This window comes from Madurella fahalii (assembly GCF_045866475.1).
Source record: "Madurella fahalii IFM 68171 DNA, scaffold_3, whole genome shotgun sequence".
In the NCBI taxonomy this organism is placed as follows: domain Eukaryota; kingdom Fungi; phylum Ascomycota; class Sordariomycetes; order Sordariales; genus Madurella; species Madurella fahalii.
The window spans coordinates 3,898,640-3,920,440 of record NW_027263973.1 but is presented as its reverse complement, the minus strand read 5'-3'; the positions used below and the strand labels follow the sequence as shown (position 1 = coordinate 3,920,440).

Here is a 21,801-nt window from a genome sequence, read left to right as displayed (position 1 = left end):
TTACAGTGGCAGCAATGATCCTGATTGTCCCCTGTGTTTTCTGTCCAATAATCGTTTTTCTTTCTGCGAACCGAGCGTTTAGTCTTAGCCCCAGATGATTAGTCAGAACTTTTATCCAATCTCAAAGAACGATACAAGCAAGAGGAGGAAGCTGGCGCCAGGGGGGTGGAATGGGAATCCGCGCTATCCTTGCATTCATGGTATTGGGATTGCTGGGTGTGATGTAGATGAAGGGGCCAATGGTGTTTCGCGCCGCAAATTGCCCGAGTAAACACTGCCCTTCACGGAAAGCAAAGTGCAGAATAGGAATCCCCCCTGAGGATGCCCAATCAGCCACGAGTAGAGTGGTTGTGTTGCTGTTGTGTACCGAGGCCGGGTCCTGTTCCCAACTTTCCTCTTTGGGCATCAGGCTCGCTCCAGCCAGAAAAAGAGAAGTCTCTAAGCACACGAGCTCCTGGCCGGGATGCACACCGCCCCACGATCCCACCCTTTTGCAGAAAACACCAGAAAAAGTAAATTGGAGGGAATAGCTGCAGACCAGTGTCTCTCAATTGGTTCTCGGATTTGGGGCGACGAGTCGGGATGATTGGCTGTTGGTTTTTCTCCCAACGGTTGCGCCAGATAAGGCGGACAGGAGTTCGGCGGGCGGTGGGGCTGAATGTTCCCAAATTCCCACTTTTGGTGCACTACTGTGGGCCCAACGTTCGCCCGAGACCATTTCAGCATTTTGGGAATGCGCCCCTCGAGTTTGTTCAGCATGAGCTGGCAGGCTTGCCAACCTAGGATCGCATCTACTACGTGGACTCAATAAGAGTGTTCTTCTGATCTCATCTCTGCAAGCTTATCTATCTGAACGAGCCCGCAATTGTTTCTTGCACGCAGGCTGCGACGACGCCGAACTGTAACCGCCAAAACTGAGCTCGTCTTCTCCCCACGTTCCTGGCCCACTGACTCCCTGCTATGGAGCACTGCGGCTCTCCACCATATCTTGGCCTGGCCGATCTACCCGACGTGCTGAATGGCGAGAGTGCATCTGGCTATCCCTGGACTGATCCCGTCCACCTGCGTCTGTTCGAGCAAGCCGTATACCTTGTGCTGCCACAAACTGATGGGGAAGTAGCCGCCCATGGCCCAACTACTTCGCCGGCTAGCAAAAGGAAGGAATGCGAATATGAGTCAAACTGCCCTTATCACGGAGGTGCTTCTCTCGGCTTGCCCAAATTTCGTCTGGTCGAAGGGGTCACTGAGTATGATCCCGGGTTCCCAGTTCTCAGAGTGTCCATTGATCTGACTCTGCACAGCAACCAGGTGTACATCGGGGACTCATACGGGTATGGGAACTTCATCGACATCCAAGAGGACAAACCCTGCTCCGTCCACTGCCGCTGTCGGAATTCCGAAGCTCAACCTGACGACTTCGTCTTCATTGCCTTCAAGGGCTCTTCAGAGCTTCGAATTGCCTTTTACGACCCCACCCTCTGCGATGAAGTGTTTGCCGTCACAGACGGGACTGCCATCCTGGATCCCGGAGACGGAGTCGGAGCCCCGACTACATTCGATCGCCTCGCCGTGCTTGCGAAGCATGAGCAACTGAAGCAGCGCCTGGAATCACATCCTTTCATCAACGAGGACCCATCTTGGGCGTTTCTCGCGCTCAGCCTCCTGGTGGGTAGCTTCCTCACGGACCGTGAGATCTTCAGAACGTTCGGATATGAGAACCTGTACGAGCGTGGCTGCCTTTCCTTCGAACTCTGGAAAGAATTCCAGCGACGCCAACTCGATGACGATATCACGCTGCTAGACGAATCGTTTACCACCTTCGATGAAGCGTGCATGCGGAACACTTTCCACGATGCCGCTTGCGGGATGATTCCGGCACCTGGAGACATACCGGTCAACTATCCTGACACATTCTTTACGTCCGATTTGCCAGGCCGAGAAAATTCGGACTCCTACAGGAACCACGTCTCCCGAGGAAACAGTACTGCAAAGTGACCATGTTGGAGACATATTTGATCTATCGGATCGGTTGGGCAAGGCAGCTGAGGGAGGCCATGAGTCTACGGTTCGATTACTCCTTGATCGTGGTGCGAGGATTGATGGGTGGGGTGACTGTAATATCACCCCACTAAGCGAGGCAGCCAGGGGCGGCCATGAGTCCACCGTTCGATTACTCCTTGATCGCGGTGCGAGGATTGATGGGTGGGGTAGCTGTAGTGCTACCCCGTTGGGGTTGGCAGCTAGGGGCGGCCATGAGTCTACCGTTCGATTACTCCTTGGTCGTGGTGGTAATGCAAGAGATCCGGTAAGCCCCACAACTAACTTTATGGCTTGTTGCGACGACTAATACCGCCATAGCAGGTCGTTTTCGAAGAAGCCGTGAAGAGAGGGTGGAAAGACGTCGCACTTCGTCTCTTTAGACGGGGGATACGATATCGACGCCATCGTCCCTTGTTGGTGCGAATGCTAAGGGATGCTAGAAGCCGGAAGGAAAGCGTTCGGCGACAGAGCCACGAACACATCGCGGAGTGTTACCGTGCGTTCATCCGAGAATTCAAGAGAATCAAAAGCTCCTCGTCTTCGCACCACGGCGGCATGGCATGGATTGAAGACCAGTTCTCTGATTACCGAAAAGCCTGGCAGTCCGGTATCAGAACACTGCGTAACATCTCCGGCAGCCGGCTTCCACAGGACCTTGGGGAGGTGATGGCATTCCTCTGCGTATGCAAAACCGCCTCGGAGACGCTGGATCTCTTTACTGCGTCGGGGTATACAGCGAGATTCTTTGCCGACCTCCGGAGGTGGGGCATCTTGTTCGACAGCAAGTCGAACTTCGAACTTTACAAAGATGCCGTGAGGAATATTTGGGGTTACAATTTGCTAGATGCAATCGACAAGACGTCAGGCCATGAAATCGAAGACCTGTTGCTGTATGCCCAGAGCCTCGCGTCATCCCTTGTTGGTGCGGCCAGCAGTCTAATCGGGTCGACAATCAGGGGCGGTCCGGACGGCTAGCACAGAGCCAGCAGAGATGGCGAGAGCGACATGCGGCACCGCCTCCTCCGAACGATGACCCCTACTCAGCAAAACCAGAACCGCCAGACATCTTCCCCGAAGAGAAAAGTCCGCTGCAGAGAGAAATACTGAACGGCTCCTCGGCGTGCATCAGCGGGAAGCTGGTGTTACTTATGGCGGGTGCCATTTTCGCGATTCTGCTCATCTTTCTGTGCTGTAAGTAGTGAATTCGAAAGGCATTTGTAGCGAATGTTGTGCAAGACTGATACGTCACCTGTGTAGGGCTCCGAATTTGGGTGCCGGGCAGCCATGTAGCAACCCTGCTCGCCCTACCATCGCGTATCTGCTCCAAGACAGTTGGCAGCAGAGTTGCGTTTCTCGGATGCTGTGGGGTCTTGGAAACGTACCTAGGCTTGCGTGTGAACGCGCACGAATCCGAGCCTACCTCGACTCTCTCCCCCCATAACGTTGGCGCGGGGAGCCAGCAGGCATTTGGTGTTGACTCTGCATCCCCCAACAGAGGGAACCTCCTCAGCAGCCCCTTTTCGCGACAGAGTGGCGACCAAGAGAACACGGAAGAACCGGGTGATGTGGACTATGACACGGCACGAAACTCAGTGTTCGTGTTCTCGGCGCGGCAAGCGGCAATTTCGACGGCTGGAGACGAAGCACCGTCCAAGATCTTCTTTTGCAACGACTGCCGACGGCCATTCAGCACGAACACAAACTGTCGGAGGCACATGCGGGGGAAGCACGAGGGGAAGAGACATCGATGCACAGAGTGCGGAAAAACTTTTGCCCGGAACGACTGTTTGGTGAAGCACAAATGTGGTAAATAGAGGAGAGGAACCGTTAGTAAACTTATGTTGAGCTTCCCGCCAATGATCGTTGCTCAGCCCCTTCACTACTACCTACTATATTTCTTTACTGAGTTTCAGCGATAACAACGTCTAATACAAGACCATCGACATCTAAAAACGTCCGAGGTGACACACTAGCTGTAATCACTGTACTAATATTTTCGCCTCCGTGAATCACCAGGCTGTGTTCAGGGCTCATGTCGCGGCCCACTAGGTGCTGCTGGCAATATTGCAACAAGCGTTTGTAGAACTCGCCGTCCTCTTGCCGCCAGGCACCGGTCAGAGACGTTGCCATGGTGCTCTGGTAAGGAGTTGTCATCAGATGCTCCCACTCGACGAGGACGCAGAAATACCCCCCACATCGCTTCCACCAGACTATTTTTTCGCTTTCACTATTGAATATGCCGGTATCCCTGCCTTTCGCCCAAGGTTTTAGACCCCAAACAACCAAGAAGGCGCTGCGTCGGCTTTCAAACAGGAGGACACCAATGACTCTGTAATCATGGACGTCCATGTGTCTCTTGAGACCGACATCGCCTTCCCGGTAGTTCCAGGAAGGTAACCTTGGCTCAAAGTTGTCTGACCCATCTTGTGGCATCTTGGCTTCCAGGTAATACCTCAAACACCAGGCAGTATCACCGAATGACTGCCAGTTGTAAGCGCATGGCCAGTATCCGCGTTTAGAATGCCACGAAGAGGAAGGCTGGGGGCACAGCACGATTTGCGTGGGCTTCGCTTGCGTCACATCAAATGTTAGGCTCGGCGCACCGATTGGAGCAATTGTTTGCCGTGCCGCGTCTGCTTCTGAATCTGCCGTTGCTGTGTGAACCTGTAGGTACAGGGGATATATCATGCCGACAGAATGGGCTTTACCAGTCATGCCAACAACAAAGAAGTTGCCATCCACTCGAAAATACCGGTCCTCGTGATCCTTGTGGCGATACATTAGGATGGCGATTCTCTTGGTAAAATTTCCTTCCATGCAGCAGTCAAGAATGGCGAGAAAAAGAGATATTCCACCATTCTCTGCTGCTGCCAAACTCTCTGGAGCCTCCCTGAGGAGCGCTGCCTCAAGGCCGGATTTTAAACCACCTCTTCCCCTCATGGGTTCGAGAGTCGGGCAAAGTAGTACATTCAAGTTGAGGCCGTAAGGGGTAGCATTGCCGTCGGCAAAGCGTGGCTGGCCTCGAAGGGGTTGGACGTGCGCCGATTCCCGGAAGAGCGCAGGCGACGGGCTGAGAATTGTATCCCATCGGCCTATTGGCAGGTGACCCTGATCCGGTGCGTTCCAGGCGAGGATTGACGAGTCGAACGAATTCCTGACGATTTCCTCCTGCAGGCGGATGAATGCCTTGTTTCCCTCGCCGTAGAGCAGCGGCATGTTGAGGTCGAATATGCCCAGCATGCAGTAGGCCATGTCCTCCCGCCGCGTTGTCTGCCGGTGCGACAGCCAGGACATTTTTGCCGCTATGCAGATTGACGACAATTCCTGCCGCAGGGAATCATGATTCACCTGCGGCAGAAGATGCTGCCGCGACAGCAACCCGCGATAGATGCCCGTCTTGGTCGATATTGGCTCGGCCAGCCTTCTGCGGTCCCCGATTGGCTTCCAGCTCTTGTCGTAGAACTCGACCACAGACGGTGCAATGAGCTCCTGTAACGTCCAGCCGCGCGTGAACCAGCGGGATGCCAGGAAGCGGTCGTAGACCCCGTCATAGGTGGACGTCGGTTTAAGCCAGTCGAGGTCGGCGACATAGGCGAAGCAAACAGACGACAAGGCGTACCACTCAAACATGGAATTGATTGCCTCGGAGAGCTCTGCGCTGCTCGACTTGTCTATACACAGCGTATCAATCCAGATGTAGTCGATGCCTTGGGCGACTGCCATGGCACAGCTGCCCCGAACTTTTGCGAAGCCCCTCTTATTCCGGACTACTTCAACACCACGCTCGGGTGTCGCTATGTCCTCAAAGATGACCTCGTCATCGGTCCACGTGTGAGAGAGGATGGCGTACTTTGGTGCTTGCGAGGGCTCTACAAAGGTGTGGAGGGTGAGTGTGGTCGTATGGAGGAGCCGCATCTTGCTGTGTCTGCGGACTGAATGGCGACACAAATATGGACGTGATCGTGCTGGTAAGAGGAGGGAGGCGTGTTTGGGAAACTGATAAATGATGAATTGATTGTTCCCAGTCTTGAGGCTGCGGCGGTACGGAAGCGAGGCGGCCAAGAAGGCACCGCCGTGAGGCCTCCAGCTCGTGCGGGGTGCACCTTTTGTCCGGCGCTTTGCTAGGCTAACTGACCTGGAAAAAGGATAAGTAGGTATCCGGAGTGCTGAATCACCAGCCACCAAAGCCCGGAAAACACTCAGTATGCTAAGGAGCATTTGTCCACACAGGTAAGTTAGCCCTACTTTCCGACCACTCACGGTCACCGACCAGTCACACACTATCGAACCGCCTTTGAACTCTCGGTCTTTAGTTGGTGTCACAAGTAGGTGCTTAAATTGGAAATAAGAATAGGTTCCCGGTATCGCACTCAGTCAGAGTGCCCAAATACCTTTGCTTATCTACCGCCTTGCTGCAACTCCTTCCACGAAAGGTACACCTGAATCACCCTAGAACGACTGGAAATTTCGACGCGTGCCGCAGAATCAAGTCTTCGCACACACACTAGACCCCGTTCCACGTCGCGGAAGCGCATGAGGGTACGATCACGTCGATCAGCGATCCGAGTAACTCTAGCCTCTGGCATGACAGGTTGTTATCCTGGAGCAAAGCTTTGACAATTCTAGCGCTCGTAAGTTCTCCAGTAGCGGGGTGTCGCATGAATTCGGCGTAATGTTGTACTACTTTTTGGGATTGCCACTATGATTCCACCACTGTCTTCTTTGGCTTGATTTGGAGCATTTTGAGGGGGAAGGAAAATGCGAAGATACGGAGCGTCTCGTCATCGAAGAACCGAGTATTAATGAGCAGGAGGATTGTAAAGGATTTTGTCAATTGATATTAGCAAATCTGCAACCAATTATTCACCCGCCGGAAATTGCTGACAGGCAGTGGGCTTGCACAGCCATCGGTGCAACCCCCCCCCCCCCCCCCCGAGATGCGGCTTCACTGAGACGAGCTTGGCTAATGAATACGCACAGCCTGACGCGCTCCTCTCTCCGTCCGAGTCCTCCTCGCCCGCAATTCTAGAACCGCCCCTCCCCACTCTATCCTGATCCATCCTCAAGCAGCGTAGACTAGAGGCTCGATCGGTGACATCAGGGAAGTCGTTGTCATGCTTTAACGATAGGTGATACCGGCAGGCGGTGGCGCTTGGAGCTGAGTTTGGTATCATCCTAACGGTTGTGACTCCTCAGAATCTGGCTCGGCGTCATTTGTCGCTATTGAAGGATATGCAAAGGCGGCGATAGTGACTTCCCAGCTGCTGAGAGTGTTGGTTGACTTGCTCATACTCGCAACTGCTTGTTCTGGGCGTACTCATCATTTTTGATGAATTGACAATCCCCATTAAGCTCGTTGGTCTGAGTTATCTAGTTGTTTTCGGTAATCTGACAGATTTTGATGACCTAGAGTCACCGACCTGACGCACTGCGCTCACGGCACTGTATGGATGCGTGTAGCCTAACCTTAAAGAATAAGACACTCTAGGGTTTGCACAGCAGAAATGATTGTTGATGGGGTAGGAAATGCAAAATTAATTCACCTGCAGAGCTGTGAAAAATGGTGAAAGCCGGATGATGATGGCCCCGTAAGGTAAATGGACATCTGATATGACTCGACCGTTCGAACGGGAAATGTGCCCAACTTCGTCAGCCTCGGTTCCTGTCGAATCTGTGGCTTCCGTTCCGCAGGACTGTATTGGGTTCTTTATCTGGATGTAACTTTTGCTAATTTCGTTAGCTCGATAGATCTACAGTTCAACCATCGTTTATTAGCGTGTATCTTTAAACAGGGGCCCGAGCTGGAAAGTTACAAACTAGAGCTCAACAGCCAAAAAAAAAAAAAAAAAAAAAAAAAAAAGATATTCCAACGCAGGAACATTGAGTAGCAGGGGGATATATGGTACGTGGGCCTACGCCGTCCATGTGTCTGCCGTGATATATGCTTGGTTTTCAGCGGCGATGGTGATATTGACGCTTTGCCGGGGCCTTTAAGTCAAAATGAAACGAAGAAACCGGTGGGGAGACTGTAAATATAGCCTAAAGTTACCTATCGTCTCAAATCTAACGAAGCGAAGGCAACAGAAGCAGGCTCGGTACCAAATAGCACTCCTCCTCCACAGATCGGAGACGTACACATATTGCCGGTGTCATAGTGATTCAAATCTATAGTAATCCCTAAGAAAAGGAGTCCCCAATAGCGCAACACTGCTGAGCACCCAAAACGGACTTCCCAAGTGCCGGACCGTGATAGCTACCGCGCGCAGCTTCCCACTCGACAACAGACCGAGCGGGCGGGTGAAACACCCCCCGAAGGACACCACAGTGCCGTTGACCCCTGTGAATGCTTCGCTTGATGATGTGGTGTTTGTGATCTTGTCATGTAGGATCTAAGCAATCTCCAGATCGGGGGTAGGCGTCGACCGAATTAAAAGATGGCCAAACCGACGTATCGGACAGCAGAAGAGTTGTTGGTAACCCCGCAGGCAGATCTGAGAGCAACGAATATGCAGGTACGTCCCCTGATAGACATCCAGCACCCAGACGACCAACCACGGCGACACGAGGTAGAATTGCACGATGCGGAAGGCCGTCTTGACGACGAAGCCGAGGCCGATACGCTGCATGTTGACACTACAGTACAGTAGGTTCAGCAGGGCAAGGGATCCGATTCTCACTGCATAAAACAAAATTATCTTAGCTAAGGAAGTTACATGGAGAATGTATTGTACCGTAACATAACATTTTCCGCTTCCTGGTCTTTTTTTTTTTTTTTCCTGTGGTTCTCATCTTCATCCTCATCATCTTCAGAGCGAGTTGTCAGAGCTCCAGCAGGCGCACAGTTATGGTGTAATGCCATCAAAGTTCCCGCAGCCTTAAGCTAGATTCCCGTAAATCGGGGTCATGAAAAGCCGTTTCTGACATGCCCCATTTGGGTATTCTAGTGTGGATTACTAAGGGCAAACTTGCTCAGTCGAATCCGGTGATGACTCGAACGGACTGCATGCCAAGACCTCCTTACATCAGTGTGAGGAGTGCCTTGAGCTATCAAGGTTCTCGTTCCGCAACCGGTAGCGGCGAATCTGGCGTTTACAATGCCACATCTCGCCATTGCGTGGACACGACACCTGTTCTGCTCCAGTTGAACTTCACCACAATACTCAAAGATCCCAGCAAGACAGTAACCATGGCGGCTAAGGAAGGTCAACCCAAAACCGCCATCGAGCATTTCGACGCGGCAGCTGAAGACTATGAGAAGTCCACAGGTGGATGCACCCGGGAGCTCGCACTCTCCTTGCTAGAGCTCCCGCAGCTTGCCGATGCCGGAGCGCCGGGTTCCGTTGTGCTCGACAACTCCTGCGGTACTGGCATCGTCAGCGAGGAGATCATGCGACGACACCGCGGCGACGACGGCGCGGGAACAGCCGCTGCAACAATCTACGTCGTCGATGCTGCGTCAAACATGGTCGAGATTGCCCGGCGCAAGCTTGAAGGGCTGAATGAAGGACAGCGATACAGCATCACGGGCCATGTCATGCCCGGAGAGCATCTCGAATTCGGTGACGACACCTTCACGCACAGCATCACTAATCTCGGGATCCTTTTCTACGTGGACGGCCTCGCGGGAGCCAAGGAGATCCACAGGACGCTCCGAGCAGGCGGTGTGGCTGTCGTGACGTCCTGGATCGACCTTGGCTACTTCGATCCCGTTGTCAAGGCGGCACAATTGGAGATCCGTCCGGACGAGCAGCCATATCGGCTCCCCTTATCGCCGGAGTGGCTGCAGCCCTCCCACTTGGAGTTTGTCCTGTCCCAAGGAGGTTTCCGCGACGTCAAGGTTTCTTCCATGAAGGTTCATTATGGGGCTGAAACCGTGGAAGGGATTGTCGACTTGCTGGCACACACGTTCCGCGCCGTATGGAAAGATTGGCTCGACAGTGAGAAGACCAGATTCCGCGCCTTGATGCACGAGAAGACAGCCAAGATTGCAGAGCAGTACACAATGCCGAACGGGAAAAACGGCGTTGGGATCCCAATGATAGCGTCTGTGGCCGTCTGCCGGAAGTGAGAAAATGGATTACTTTTTCGTTTCATTTAGGACGATCTCCTCAATTCTACACGTATGCGAGGCCTGCATCCGCGTTGATGTCAATATCGGAGGGTTTGGAACCTTTAAAAGACAATCCGTAGTGATATAGAAGTTCTGACCTCAACGGAGTACTCATTCGGTGACATATACATGGCTCATGTGCAATGCCTTGTGCAGCGTGTCCCTATTTGCCTCTTTACTTCCTTGTAGGACACGACTTCCTCTCTCACGGGAACCACGCCAGCGTACATGTGCAAATGCCTGTTACTGTCTATTTCGGGGCACAAGCGGAGAGGGGTGTTGCATTGCATGACGACGGGACTTGGCGTAGCGCAGGTATGGGCAAGGGTGCAGTTGGTTCACCTAAAGAAGTTCATGCTCCGACTATCCCGGCCAATCTTCGTAGTCTCACGTAATCTTTGTCCAGACACCTGACTCCAGGCGAGGGGACGAACCGAGGTAAAGCCAGTTCGGGCGTACTGCGTTGAACCATATAACATAGCCGTCACGACGGTATGGACCCACGGCTTGGCCACCCTTGCCACCGCAGATGCAAAAATGCTCGGTTATCTTACGAACGCTGGCGTCCTCAAAGCTCTTTACGCTGGCAATGCGGTGAGTCCTGAGGAATCAAGACTGACCCCGCGCACCCTGCGCCCTCCCCGGCCGATCTCAGCTGATCCTGTAACCGTTGTAGTTATGGCATTCCAGTGCCTTCTATCACTTTTGCTTCAAGCAGCCCCTGATGATGCGCAAGCTCTCCAGGCGCAAGAGTAGCAGCGACGCGATGATCCGAAAAGTTCCAGAGGGCGACGGCTGGCATCATGACACGATGGCTTATCTAGGGGCAATCAACACTTCAATGGCCCTTTTAGCCATCATCCGTCTTTACGCCATGATCAGACCATCAAAAACGTTCTCGGCTAGTTCCGTCCGGGGAGATATACCGCTCGACGTGACGGCGCTAGTCGTTCTTGGGCTGGCCAATTTCTCGCAAGCATTCATGAACTTTTCAACAGCGTTACGGAGTGACAGATGGATTATGGGCAAGGGTTTGGATAGAATCACAGTCTTGGATGCTCTGTTCACAGTTTTAGACTGGGCTGCAGCTGTTGGCATAGTGTCAGCTGCCTAAGTGCTCGAGATTTTCCTTGTGAAGTACCAGGAGAACCGAGTGTAAATGCTCTGTCCAGTCCAAAGGAATTTTATCAATGGTCTTGTGCTTTCATGGGCCTATGAAAAATCTCCAGTTTCCTAACCCCTTCCGCTTGCCTGCTGACATCGAAGGTCGCGGTTGTGTTATTGTATGTCTGTGTAGGATGTCATGTCTTTGTATTGTAATGCTACCCGAATCACTCAAGCTTTACCTATTCAAGCGTTTAACAGTGCACTAGTACATATATGTCCCATATACTACGGCACCTGCATTTGCCCTTTAGTCCACTGAGGTGTAAAGTCTAGCGCCAGGTTCTAACATCGTCTCCGCTGCCATGAATGCATGGTATGAAGCACTGTCCGCACATGGTGCTTGGTAATTATTCGCTATGTAATTAGTTTATCAAGATCCTTGTTTTTGAGGAATATCGAGACCAAGTACAATGGGGAGACTCTTGGACACAGCACCGACGATCGCTACGGCACCGTGGCCATTTCCCACAGCGGTTGAGTAACGGTGGACAGGACCCCCGACTAGGGCTCAATCCCCAGATCCTACCGCAAGGCAGACAAGCTAACTGAGGCGAACATTTACGGCTGTATAGACGGAAGTACCTGCAAGCAAGCACTACTATGAAAGGCTGTTCTGATTGAAGTAAGGTACCTAACTGAGGTATCTGTACACCCACAACCTACAACACCTTCCGCCGCCTCATCACCCCCGCTCTCCGCCCTCCATCCGACCTTCTTCCCGGCCCGGCGCGCACGCGAACGTCCCTCTTCGCCGTCGTGCCCGTCCGACTCGCCACGCCGCCCAACAGACTCCTGCACGTCACCGTGCCCGGCCGGTCCACATCCCTCGACGAAAAGCTCCACATGCCGCTCCCCGGCGGCGTAGCCGCCATATTCGACGTCGTCGTGCCGTCGTCGCCGAGGTAGGTGACCTGCATCCCGACTTTTGCGTCCACGAGGTAGTTGCTCCTGCACGTCACGCCCAGCGTCCCGCTTTGCGAGCTCGTCCAGGTCACGGCCTCAACCGTCACCGTGTCCGGGCCGGTGAAGAAGGCGGCCGTGAAGGTGGCGTTGCCGGCGGTGCCGTGCGTCGGGGAGGCGATGGAAAGCTGGAAGACGTACTCGCCGGTCGGGGCGGCGCTGGCGAACCTGACCGAGACGGATTCGCCGTCGGTGCTTACGGTGAAGGTCGTCAGGTCGGACTCCGTGCCGGCTGAGGAGGACTCGACGAGGGCCCAGGTCCAAGTGAGCGTCTCATTGGCGAGTTCGGGGCTGGAGTTGTCTTGGAACCCGCGGAGGGTAAAGGTATCGTCGGAGCGGACGAAGAGGGGCGCCGAGTCGGAGACTGTGATGCTGCCAATGGTCGCTTCGATGCGTGGGGTGGGGGTCAGTGGGTCAACTGGGTCGATAGGAGGGCAAGAGGACGGGTCGAATACTGTGACCCCTGATTGAGGGAAGGGATCGAGGGGCCCCAGTATGTTGCCGTTTTCATCGGGACCGATGCCGCGGGTGAGGTGGGTCATCTGGGAGTAGTCATTGACCAAGGGCTCATTACCGGGGGCGAGCAGTTCGGGCTGGATCCATTCCATGATTGGGAACGCGTATTGACCTGCTAGGATACCGTTCTTGGTTCGCACAGTTCCGCTGCTGGCAATGGCGCGGTACTCCCGCGTGTAGGCGCTGGTCTGCGTGCCGTCGATTCGCGAGAGCCACTTATTGCGGCCACCTTCCTCGGGGCGGCTCTGACCCACACCGATGGAACGGTCTGTCGTCCGGCCCGTGCAGGGGTCGATGTCGACGGCGCTGATAGAAACGGTCACCGATGGGTCTGAGACGTAACCAACAAAGCGCGTTTCGGCAACTTCCCCGAGTGGATTCGCCGCGTAGACGCCGACCAGAGACTCCTCCACGCGGATATAGGTGGGCGACCCTGTCGTCGTGATTTGAACGTTCCATGCTACGATCTCATAGCAGATGATCTCGTTGCCTAGCCGGAAGCCCCTGTAGGTGATGAAGTCGCCGACCAGCAAAGGGGCCATGATCAGGGGGTCAGGGGCTTGGCTGTCGAGTGTTAGCAAGAAACTTCCTCTGCTGCCAGCCATCAGCCTATTGAGGAGCCCCAGAGTACCTACAAGATCCGCTGCGGTGCGGTGGATCCGGGGATCGACGGTCGATTGGACAAGGGACAGAGTGTGTCGTTGGATGACCGTGGCACGCACATGGGGAAGCCCGAGAAGGCAGTGACACTGGGGTTCTGGTCGTCAGCCACCATAAACGGGAACGAGTAGCCAGCTGAGAAGACGGCGTTGGGGTCGTTAATGCGGATTATCGGCCCATTCCGAATTTTCATTGTCCCGTCGAAGTTGATCTCCTCGATGTGGCCTTGGTTCCACTCCATGGCGAACTCGGAAATGATGATTTGGGCGGCAAGTGACTGGCCATTTACGATGTTACCGGCAACCTGGCGCAAGTTATTAGCTCTTGATTGACTCTGTACGAGGTTAAGCTCAGACTCACATTGACCTCGAAACCCAAGAATGAGTCTTTAGCAGCAACAAAGTCCTTCCACGGCACAAAGGCGGCCGGAAAAGTAACCAGCATATTCTTCGGGACTATGACGGTCCATCCGTTCAGCGATATGGTACCGCCGGTATTGTAGGAGTCGTCTGTAGCCGTAGCATCCACGAGTGCACCGTCAAGGAGGATGGGGACGTCTTGCCCCAACACCGTTAGGACAAGGAATAAGAAAGCGAAGAGGTATTGCATTTTGGCAACACGGGCATGAAGACGCTGACCGTTGAGCAAGGAGGATATTCAAGTGAATGGGAAGAGACCACTATTTCCCACGGGTTGGTTGACCCGAGACGCTGACCGTTGAGCAAGGAGGATATTCAAGTGAATGGGAAGAGACCACTATTTCCCACGGGTTGGTTGACCCGAGACTGAAGCATGATATCTCGAGAAAACTCAGACGGGTTCGAGACAGGCTTAGATATATGTGTACCAGGCAGCAGATCTCTCCTTGTAAAACACCCTCGTCTATTCCTTCCACAAATTTTGAGATATCTCCTGATTAGCTGTCGCCACACGGCGGGTTAATGGTCAGTGAAAGACCCCACACACATTGACAATATTTATCAGTCACCAGTTCCGGCGCGGGTCACGCCCAAAGTTGACAACCTAGTATACGGGAATCTCGGCATTCGGCCAGTAGCTGGCATGCGACAAATGGGGTAGGGATCTTCGAAACCCTCTTCCCGTATAGCGCTATTCTAAGGTTTCTAGGACTTGAGTCGATACGGGTGCTACTAATCGCGGGCATATTTGTTGAATATAGAGAGTAATGCCCCACATACCCCTCTGTGTCCAATGCAATAGAAATGCGAAAATGGGCAGCTATTGGTCTTGGCGCCGTCCTTCTGGAAATAATGGACAGCAGGATGTCTTGGAGGGTGTAAGGCCGGGTTTCAGCTCCATATCATGCCTGGACCTGCACCCCGCAGCCTGCAGCTATATGCTAAGATGCAGGGGTAAGTGACCCACACAACCTCTCAAGTAAAATGAGGTTGTACGGCAACCGCAAGAGCGCTGGGATGTTGGAGAGCTGACAATGGTGTCAAAAAGTCGCCCTAAGCGGCAGGTGGCCCGACTCCCCTTTGCAACCATCTCACATGCCCAACTGTATACAACTTCATAGTTTCCTTCGGCTATTCTTTCCTATCCACGGGGCCAAAACCAAGAATGTCGGGTAGAACTCCCTTCTTCTTGTCACGCAATTCTGTCACCTATTAGTCATACTTAGCCCCAATATAGCGTCAAAGGCGCGATACAATGCAAGCGGTTCCTAGTGCCGTCTATCCTGGGTCGTACGTCAAATTCTGTCCATATGGGCCGGGGGGGCATAGGCAGGATTGTGTGGTGCCGGCTCCGACTCGAACGCGGGGTGTTATTTTGAAGAATCGTGTACCTGACTCTACCCTAGGATATATCCATCACGGATGGGTACCTCGGGAACGGAAATTTGAATGCCTGGAACGAGGAGTAAAAGCATTCCCGGAAGGGAGGGCTTTACGTTATGGTCTATGCCTTCGCTTCAATATAGGTACTGTACAGCCGCCGCATCCCACCGTGACACTGTTTTCGAGTTGTAGCTCCTACTCAACCTCGCCGCCGGTATCTTCCGTCACCATAGCAAAGACCTTCTCCGATCCAGCAAGACTAACGGCCCACTTGACATTCTCGAATCCCTGTCGTGTCTTGATCCGAACTTGAATATCATGATCCGGCTCCATGACGACCGAAGCAACATTCGTATTCAGGGTAGTGGGAAGCTCCCAGCTTCCGTCAACCGGCTCCATATCAAATCTTGCGATGAAGGAAGCGACGACAGCGAGGATCTCGTTGGTTGCAAAGTGCCGGCCTGGGCAAAGCGTCTTGCCACCACCAAAGGCGCGGAAACAGACATCGCCCGGACGGTTCTTCTTCTCTCCGGCGAGGAACCTACGGGGGTTGAAGTCGGCAACGTTGGAGCCCCAGAGGCTGGCGTCTTGATGGATGACGCGGCTCGGCATTTGCAACATAGCGCCCTTCTTTAGCAGCCATTGGTCGAGAAACGTATCTTCCGTGACCTCGCGTACCGATGTCCCCATGGAGCGATGGCGAAGGACCTCCTGATAGGAGGAGAGCAACAGGGGGCAGTTTTCCTTGAGGGTGGTAATCTCAATAGTCTTGACGGTAGAGCCGTCGCTCAGAGTGGTTGTGCCAATGCAGGCATCAACTTCCTGCCTGATATCACCGAGGAGGCCCGGGTGGGCGTGTAGTAAGAGGAGAGTCCAGAAGGCTGCAGGTGCAGTATTGACCAAGATGGCCACCGAACCGCCTACCTCGAAGCGGGCTATATCTTGCAGCCGGAGGTTATGGTCGATTTCTGCTTGATATCGTTTTTGGGCGAGAGCCGATGCCTTCTCAACTCCTCCGGCTTTGTAGTATGCTTCGAAAGCCATGGCAACCCTATCCCGAGCTGCGATGGCTTTTCGGGCGGTAATAGAAGGAAGGAACCCGACCAAGATGGACATAATGCAGCTTTCAAACTCCCAAAAAGAATCGGCAATAGCCTTATCATCGTACGGATTCATAGGACCGTAGACGGATCTGGTAGTAGCCGTCGTGATGGCATCCCTCAGCCAGGCGTGCATCCCGATGGTCCGGGAACCCTCGGTCTTAGTTGGCTGCAGCAGGTCAAGCGACTTGGAGATTTCCTGGATCATGACGCGGTTCATGTCGTCAAGGTGATGACCGGGCTTGAGGGCGGCGCGCATAGCAGCGTAGGACTCCATGGAAAGGCCGAAATCGCCCTCGTCGCCATTGACGTTCTTGGCTAGGATAGCCTGGGCCTCGGAGCTGGCGCCGCAGATGGTACTGGCAAACTTGGCCGCAATAGGCGGGAACGCGAGGACTCTGTGCTGCTTCTGTATCGTCTGGATGAGCTCCGGCTTAGTTACCACATACATCTTCTGGCCCGGGAGGGACATGGTGAAGATGGGGGAGTCTGTCTGCTTGCTGGGCAGGGTCAGGAGAAGCTTCGCCCCGTAACCGGGAATCAATGAGGAGGGTAGGTAGGGCATACCTGAGGTCAACATAGTAGTTGAACTTGGCCCGTGCCAGTCCGACCATGTGGCCGATAAAGGGAACGGACTGCCGAGCCAACGGCGGTTCGCGAGGGTCGTGGCCGAACATCTTGCGGGTGACCAAGTAGACCAAAGTGATCGTACCGGTCAAAACCGCAAAGAGAAGAGCGTGGTCATTGGTAGCAGAGGACATGGCTATGATAGCGGAATGGAAGTGAATTCGAAGGCGCCGTGAGGTTTGGGGGCTGAACGCGCACCAGGACGGAGAGGGGCGTGTTGTGGGCCCCTTGTTTGCGCGGACGTAATTTATTAGGGGACTACCGTGCACAACAGGCGGTGTGCATACGGTACCTTACCTAAGGTATTCAAGACGCAGGCCTGTTGGCCACGCCATGGAAGGCAACAATGCCGCGGTTGGTGGTTCAGAAACCTACCTTAAAGTTGACACGCACAGTACAGTACTAACAGCTGATGAGTGTATCCAGCCATTGAAAATGCAAAACCAATGGGTTAATTACACATAGAGGGCAGCGCCTTGTGCATACTGTAGCGTATAGTACAGTACCCCGCAAAGCGTCAAAGAGGCCCTGGGGGGCCTGGAGGCCGGGGTAACGACGTTGGTACTGTTGGTTGGCAGAGAGGCTTTTGGTCCGCCGCAATCCTGCGGCACCCCTCTCTAGCTCGTCTCGCTAGCCAATTCTGGGAAAAGGTCGACCAACGCTCCAGAAATTCCAAGGGATGCAGGAATTGGAGGATCCCACTCGCCGTATCTTGGCGCGAACCGGCTCCGTCGTCTTGCCACGCCTTCAATTCAGAGCTCATATCCAATTCTGTACCTAAGGTAAGCATCATCTCTTGAGTATCGGACTTGACAATGTGATGAATGTAATAGTAATTCGAACATATCGCTCCTCCATTTCCCCTTTCTTGTACTCTCAAGTTCCCTTAGTTCCCTAGGACTTTGGCTCTCATCTCGATGTCGGTATCGCTACAACCGCAGGGGGCAGGCACCGATTTCGGTGTCAAGACTGATGTGCCAGGATAATAAACGCTTGTGTGACTACGTATAGATGCGAGGATCACTGCGCAACGACTTCTTGCGTTCCTTGCCGCCCTCAATGTTGGAATTGCTGCCCGGCGCGAGGACGTCGGAGGGAGATAATATGCTGTCCATCTGCAGCCCCCGCTCTCTCGCTCATGATAGCCAGGATAATACCAGGTCCTCGAATAACCTGCACACCGCGGCAGTGGCTGGTATGCAGTAAATCAGGGCGGCGGCTGTTTCTTCGGCTGTGAGGTATATAATAGCAACGGCCATTTGGGCGAGTCAGCGCTTATCAAGGAGTTTACTATACCAGATGCCCAATATCTACCTAAACATTATCCACCCTGTCCTACACGGTATATACCTTAGTGGGATATACTTTTCATCCAAAAATCGGGCACCGCCACAGTGTAACTTACGATGCGTTCTGGTTGACGAGGATAGGAGGTTGCCCAAAAGAAGCACCTCCCTCTATCATGTCTCAGCAACACCCACTTCGCCAACACACCTCAGGTTATCCCTCCCCCCTCTGTTATCTCTTCTACAACGCCCTCTTTACCCGCTTTCTGGTTGCCTACAAATGGGCATCGTCTGTAATGAACTACCATCTTCTCCAGGTTACCAAGCCCTCTGAGGAACAGGGAGATGACTTTTGGTTACGGGCTACGTTACTGGTACGTGGTTCCGCTGATGGAGGTTAGCACGTTGATGCATTGGTTGGTGAGCCGGGGATTTGTCCATACTTGTCGGGGAGCGGGAATACCTCGAGGAGATTAGACGAGAGGGGGGGTGGGGGGGATTATACCGAGAGCGTTTATTAAGGTGGGTTATTCGAAGTGGCGGTTTTGGTCCCCTTGTTGTCGGATTGGTTGCCCTAGCGGTGCCAGTTGTCATGAAAGTGTATGTTTAAACATGAAACGGGGAGATTAGAGTCAAACTCCAAGTTTAGACCGCTACCGAAGCTATTGAACAAAAGGTTGGTTCAGTGCCCCTGGTTTCATTGGTGCCCGCACTGCAGGCCACGCTCCTGAGAGCCTATTGACGGAAACTGACCGCACGAGCATTCCGACTGAGACTAGCACCTTCAACACCCCCTGCTGATACCTCCACCCTAGGAAAGAAAGGTTGTCACATAGCGGAACAAGACGGAGCGCTTCGACTGGGAGGCAAATGGTCTCGACAGAGCCAGATTCGAAGCCCTCACCAAGCTGCTACGGCTGCGCTACCATGGCCAAGTCGGGGCCCCAACGCATTTCGACGAATCACATCTGGACGCTCCAGACGACGGTGATTTCGCGTTGGACGACGTCGACTCGGCCGAAGTGTCAACGCTCGTCAACTTTGGCACTGGCAGATTGCAGAGAGCATTCCTTGACAGATTGGCAGAGCTGGTGGCCAACGAGAAGGGCGGTCGCCATGTTAGCGCTACCCTGATGACCAACTCTCACGATGGAGTCCGAGTGTTCGTCGCTAGAAACAGCAAATTCCGTCCGAGGAACGAGGCCTTTCTGAGGTGCATCGAGGCACTGTTTCGGCGCATCGCAGAGGATGAAGGTTGGCTTCCCGCGACTCCCGTTAACCGTCGTTCGAGACCGCGCATAAGCTAAGATGCCAAAGACACAAGCAGCCCGGACGATCTTTGGACGCTTATCTTCAAGCATTACGAGGCGAGGATCCACGATTACATTTGTGATCTCAGACAAATACTCAAGCGTTATAAGCATGGAGAGCAACAGAAATCCCGGTCGCGGTTTGCTGGCCACCTGAGAGAGCTGTATGATGCCGTCTTTGCCCAGTATGCGTCCAACGCGGAGAGAAACGGGGCGCTGGTAGTTCAAGCACATCAGCTGTACAAAAGCTTCTCAGAAGTTGACTTCAGCGAGCTCTGGCCCCCTGGCTCTCGAAGTCTGAGGATCTCGTTGGGTTTTCTCGGAAGAGTCCGAACCTCGTTCTGTGTTATCGTACGCGCTGCAGAAAGGTTGCTAGGGATGGCCAACATCTCTATCTCTACCGTTGACTGCCCAACTCCCTGCAAAACCTCAACTTCAGAGCACGGCCAAAGCTGGACTCTGAGCAGACTCTTTAAACACCTTGGATATGCTTTTACAGACGATGGGGTCAGTGACCTCCTGGCTGTCGGAGAAAAACGGCCGCGGTGGGCCAAGCACAAGCTCGCTCAGGAATTCGACAAGCTGAAATCATCGACTTGGGAGGTCCACGCAGAGATGCAACTGCTGCAGCTCTACATCCAACCCCCCACAACTGGCAGAGCGGGTACTTCGGCTGTTGACTACATTGGCTGCAGCAAAAAGAGTTGTTTTCTATGTTGGCACTTTCTCGCCATCTTTAACGGGGTCAAGACGAGAGGGCCCACGGTAAGCTGTACAACCTCTGGGGACTTCCCGGTTTTCAGTTATTATCGGTGGCTCAGACGGATCGAATCAAAAGTTCGGTAAGGGATCTTGAGTCCTTGATGAGAGCCGAGATAATGAATCGGGATGCCGTGGTATTGCCGCAAGCAAAGGAATCGACGCTCGGCGCGTCGACCATGAGCACCGTCCTACCGGGGTCGTACATACCCTCGGCGACTTCCATGATATCAAGATACGTGGAAAATGAGCGACTGAGTCTCCTTGTAAAAGCATCAAGTGCAGAGTAAGTCGTTCCAGAGATTCGCACACCGAGAAGCTGACAGATTCATCAGAGAAGCACCATATGATGATGAGACGGTGGCAGAGCCGTTCATCACGGAAGCCGTGGCCACTTCAGGCCGCTGCGGGGCTTTTGATTGCGAAAAGGCAACTACACGGAGATGCTCGCACTGCAACGGAGCTTGGTTCTGCATTGTCTCTTGCGAAGACGAAGCCGCTGATCAACATCTGTTCGCGTGCAGCCACCGGCCCATCACAACGGCGGACCTTCTGCGCCGGGACTGTTTGTACGGTTCCCACCCCGAGGATCCTCAGGTACGAGAGGACTATGGGTTTCAGCGCTGCAGGAACCACGATTAAGAGTCTAAACTCATGGGGCTTTATGTTGGCATTTTCAAGTTCCACTTGGTCCCCAGCCAAGAAGTGCATCGCTGGATGACACAGGCCGTGCTTGAGGAGAAAATCATCGAGCTGTTCTCGGCGCTACCGGAGAATTGCCGCGGTGGCTACTACACCTGGTTTCTCCGGCACAGGTATGTTCTCGACGGCAGCAAGGTGGCGCGAGACGAAGCCGATGTGCACAACTATATCCAAGAGCGATACCGCGAAGCCAGGGCTTATCTGGACCCGGCGGATCAGGCGAAGCCTATCGAACCCTCACATCGTGGGCGAAACAGTACTGCTTCGTCTTCCTTGCGCTTCTTCTCGATAGCAAACACCCGCCGCCGATCATGCGAGATCTCGATCACTGGTTCGAGTTCGGTTATGTTGCCTGCTCAAACGCGTACGAGGAGAACAGCCTGTCGGATTTGTATTAGCGGCTTCTTCTCGGCAACAAGATAGTCCAAAAGCATTTTAGTAGTGTTGGGATGGAACATCTCGCGCCTCGGGATATTCCTGCTTGAAAATTTGAAGAGTTCTGGACCTCCTGGGAGAACGGTTCGCTGATGGTCCTCTTTGAACGCTATCAAGTCTGCCGGGCGGATGACTCTACGGCTCTTGCAGAGTTTCTTGCGTACCCCGGAGGGAGCTCCCGGCCCTCGGTGTGGAGGCTAAGGCACTTTCTCGCCATCGCGGATGCCAACGTCTTGACAGACACCCCGGAGATCTCTGCAGCAGCAATCGAGTACGGCTTCCAACCCGATATGGAGGTTAGGACCAGGATGGATCTTCATCAGTTTT

At 53.6% G+C, this 21,801-nt stretch overlaps 7 protein-coding genes across 7 annotated transcripts; 4 read left to right on the top strand and 3 right to left on the bottom strand.

The window, feature by feature from the left end:
• Window positions 1-960: 960 nt before the first annotated feature.
• MFIFM68171_06594 (uncharacterized protein) lies at window positions 961-1,995 on the top strand (the record flags this gene model as incomplete). The annotated part of the gene is made up of 2 exons (XM_071062014.1): window positions 961-1,247; window positions 1,302-1,995. The coding sequence occupies 2 exons, from the start codon at window positions 961-963 to the stop codon at window positions 1,993-1,995; spliced, it is 981 nt and encodes a 326-aa protein (XP_070918115.1).
• A 468-nt stretch (window positions 1,996-2,463) lies between these two features.
• Window positions 2,464-3,015, top strand: MFIFM68171_06593 (uncharacterized protein; the record flags this gene model as incomplete). The annotated part of the gene is made up of 1 exon (XM_071062013.1): window positions 2,464-3,015. The coding sequence occupies one exon, from the start codon at window positions 2,464-2,466 to the stop codon at window positions 3,013-3,015; it is 552 nt and encodes a 183-aa protein (XP_070918114.1).
• Window positions 3,016-4,555: 1,540 nt separating this feature from the next.
• On the bottom strand, window positions 4,556-5,955 carry MFIFM68171_06592 (uncharacterized protein; the record flags this gene model as incomplete). Its single annotated transcript, XM_071062012.1, has 2 exons — window positions 4,556-4,610; window positions 4,793-5,955. 2 exons carry the CDS (start codon window positions 5,953-5,955, stop codon window positions 4,556-4,558), a joined length of 1,218 nt encoding a protein of 405 aa, XP_070918113.1.
• A 3,271-nt stretch (window positions 5,956-9,226) lies between these two features.
• Window positions 9,227-10,108, top strand: MFIFM68171_06591 (uncharacterized protein; the record flags this gene model as incomplete). Its single annotated transcript, XM_071062011.1, has 1 exon — window positions 9,227-10,108. One exon carries the CDS (start codon window positions 9,227-9,229, stop codon window positions 10,106-10,108), a length of 882 nt encoding a protein of 293 aa, XP_070918112.1.
• Window positions 10,109-11,976: 1,868 nt separating this feature from the next.
• Window positions 11,977-14,062, bottom strand: MFIFM68171_06590 (uncharacterized protein; the record flags this gene model as incomplete). The annotated part of the gene is made up of 3 exons (XM_071062010.1): window positions 11,977-13,357; window positions 13,429-13,757; window positions 13,814-14,062. 3 exons carry the CDS (start codon window positions 14,060-14,062, stop codon window positions 11,977-11,979), a joined length of 1,959 nt encoding a protein of 652 aa, XP_070918111.1.
• Window positions 14,063-15,450: 1,388 nt separating this feature from the next.
• Window positions 15,451-17,116, bottom strand: MFIFM68171_06589 (uncharacterized protein; the record flags this gene model as incomplete). Its single annotated transcript, XM_071062009.1, has 2 exons — window positions 15,451-16,855; window positions 16,923-17,116. 2 exons carry the CDS (start codon window positions 17,114-17,116, stop codon window positions 15,451-15,453), a joined length of 1,599 nt encoding a protein of 532 aa, XP_070918110.1.
• Window positions 17,117-18,564: 1,448 nt separating this feature from the next.
• Window positions 18,565-21,437, top strand: MFIFM68171_06588 (uncharacterized protein; the record flags this gene model as incomplete). The annotated part of the gene is made up of 7 exons (XM_071062008.1): window positions 18,565-18,642; window positions 19,105-19,522; window positions 19,586-20,343; window positions 20,400-20,623; window positions 20,673-20,934; window positions 21,064-21,152; window positions 21,215-21,437. 7 exons carry the CDS (start codon window positions 18,565-18,567, stop codon window positions 21,435-21,437), a joined length of 2,052 nt encoding a protein of 683 aa, XP_070918109.1.
• Window positions 21,438-21,801: the final 364 nt, after the last annotated feature.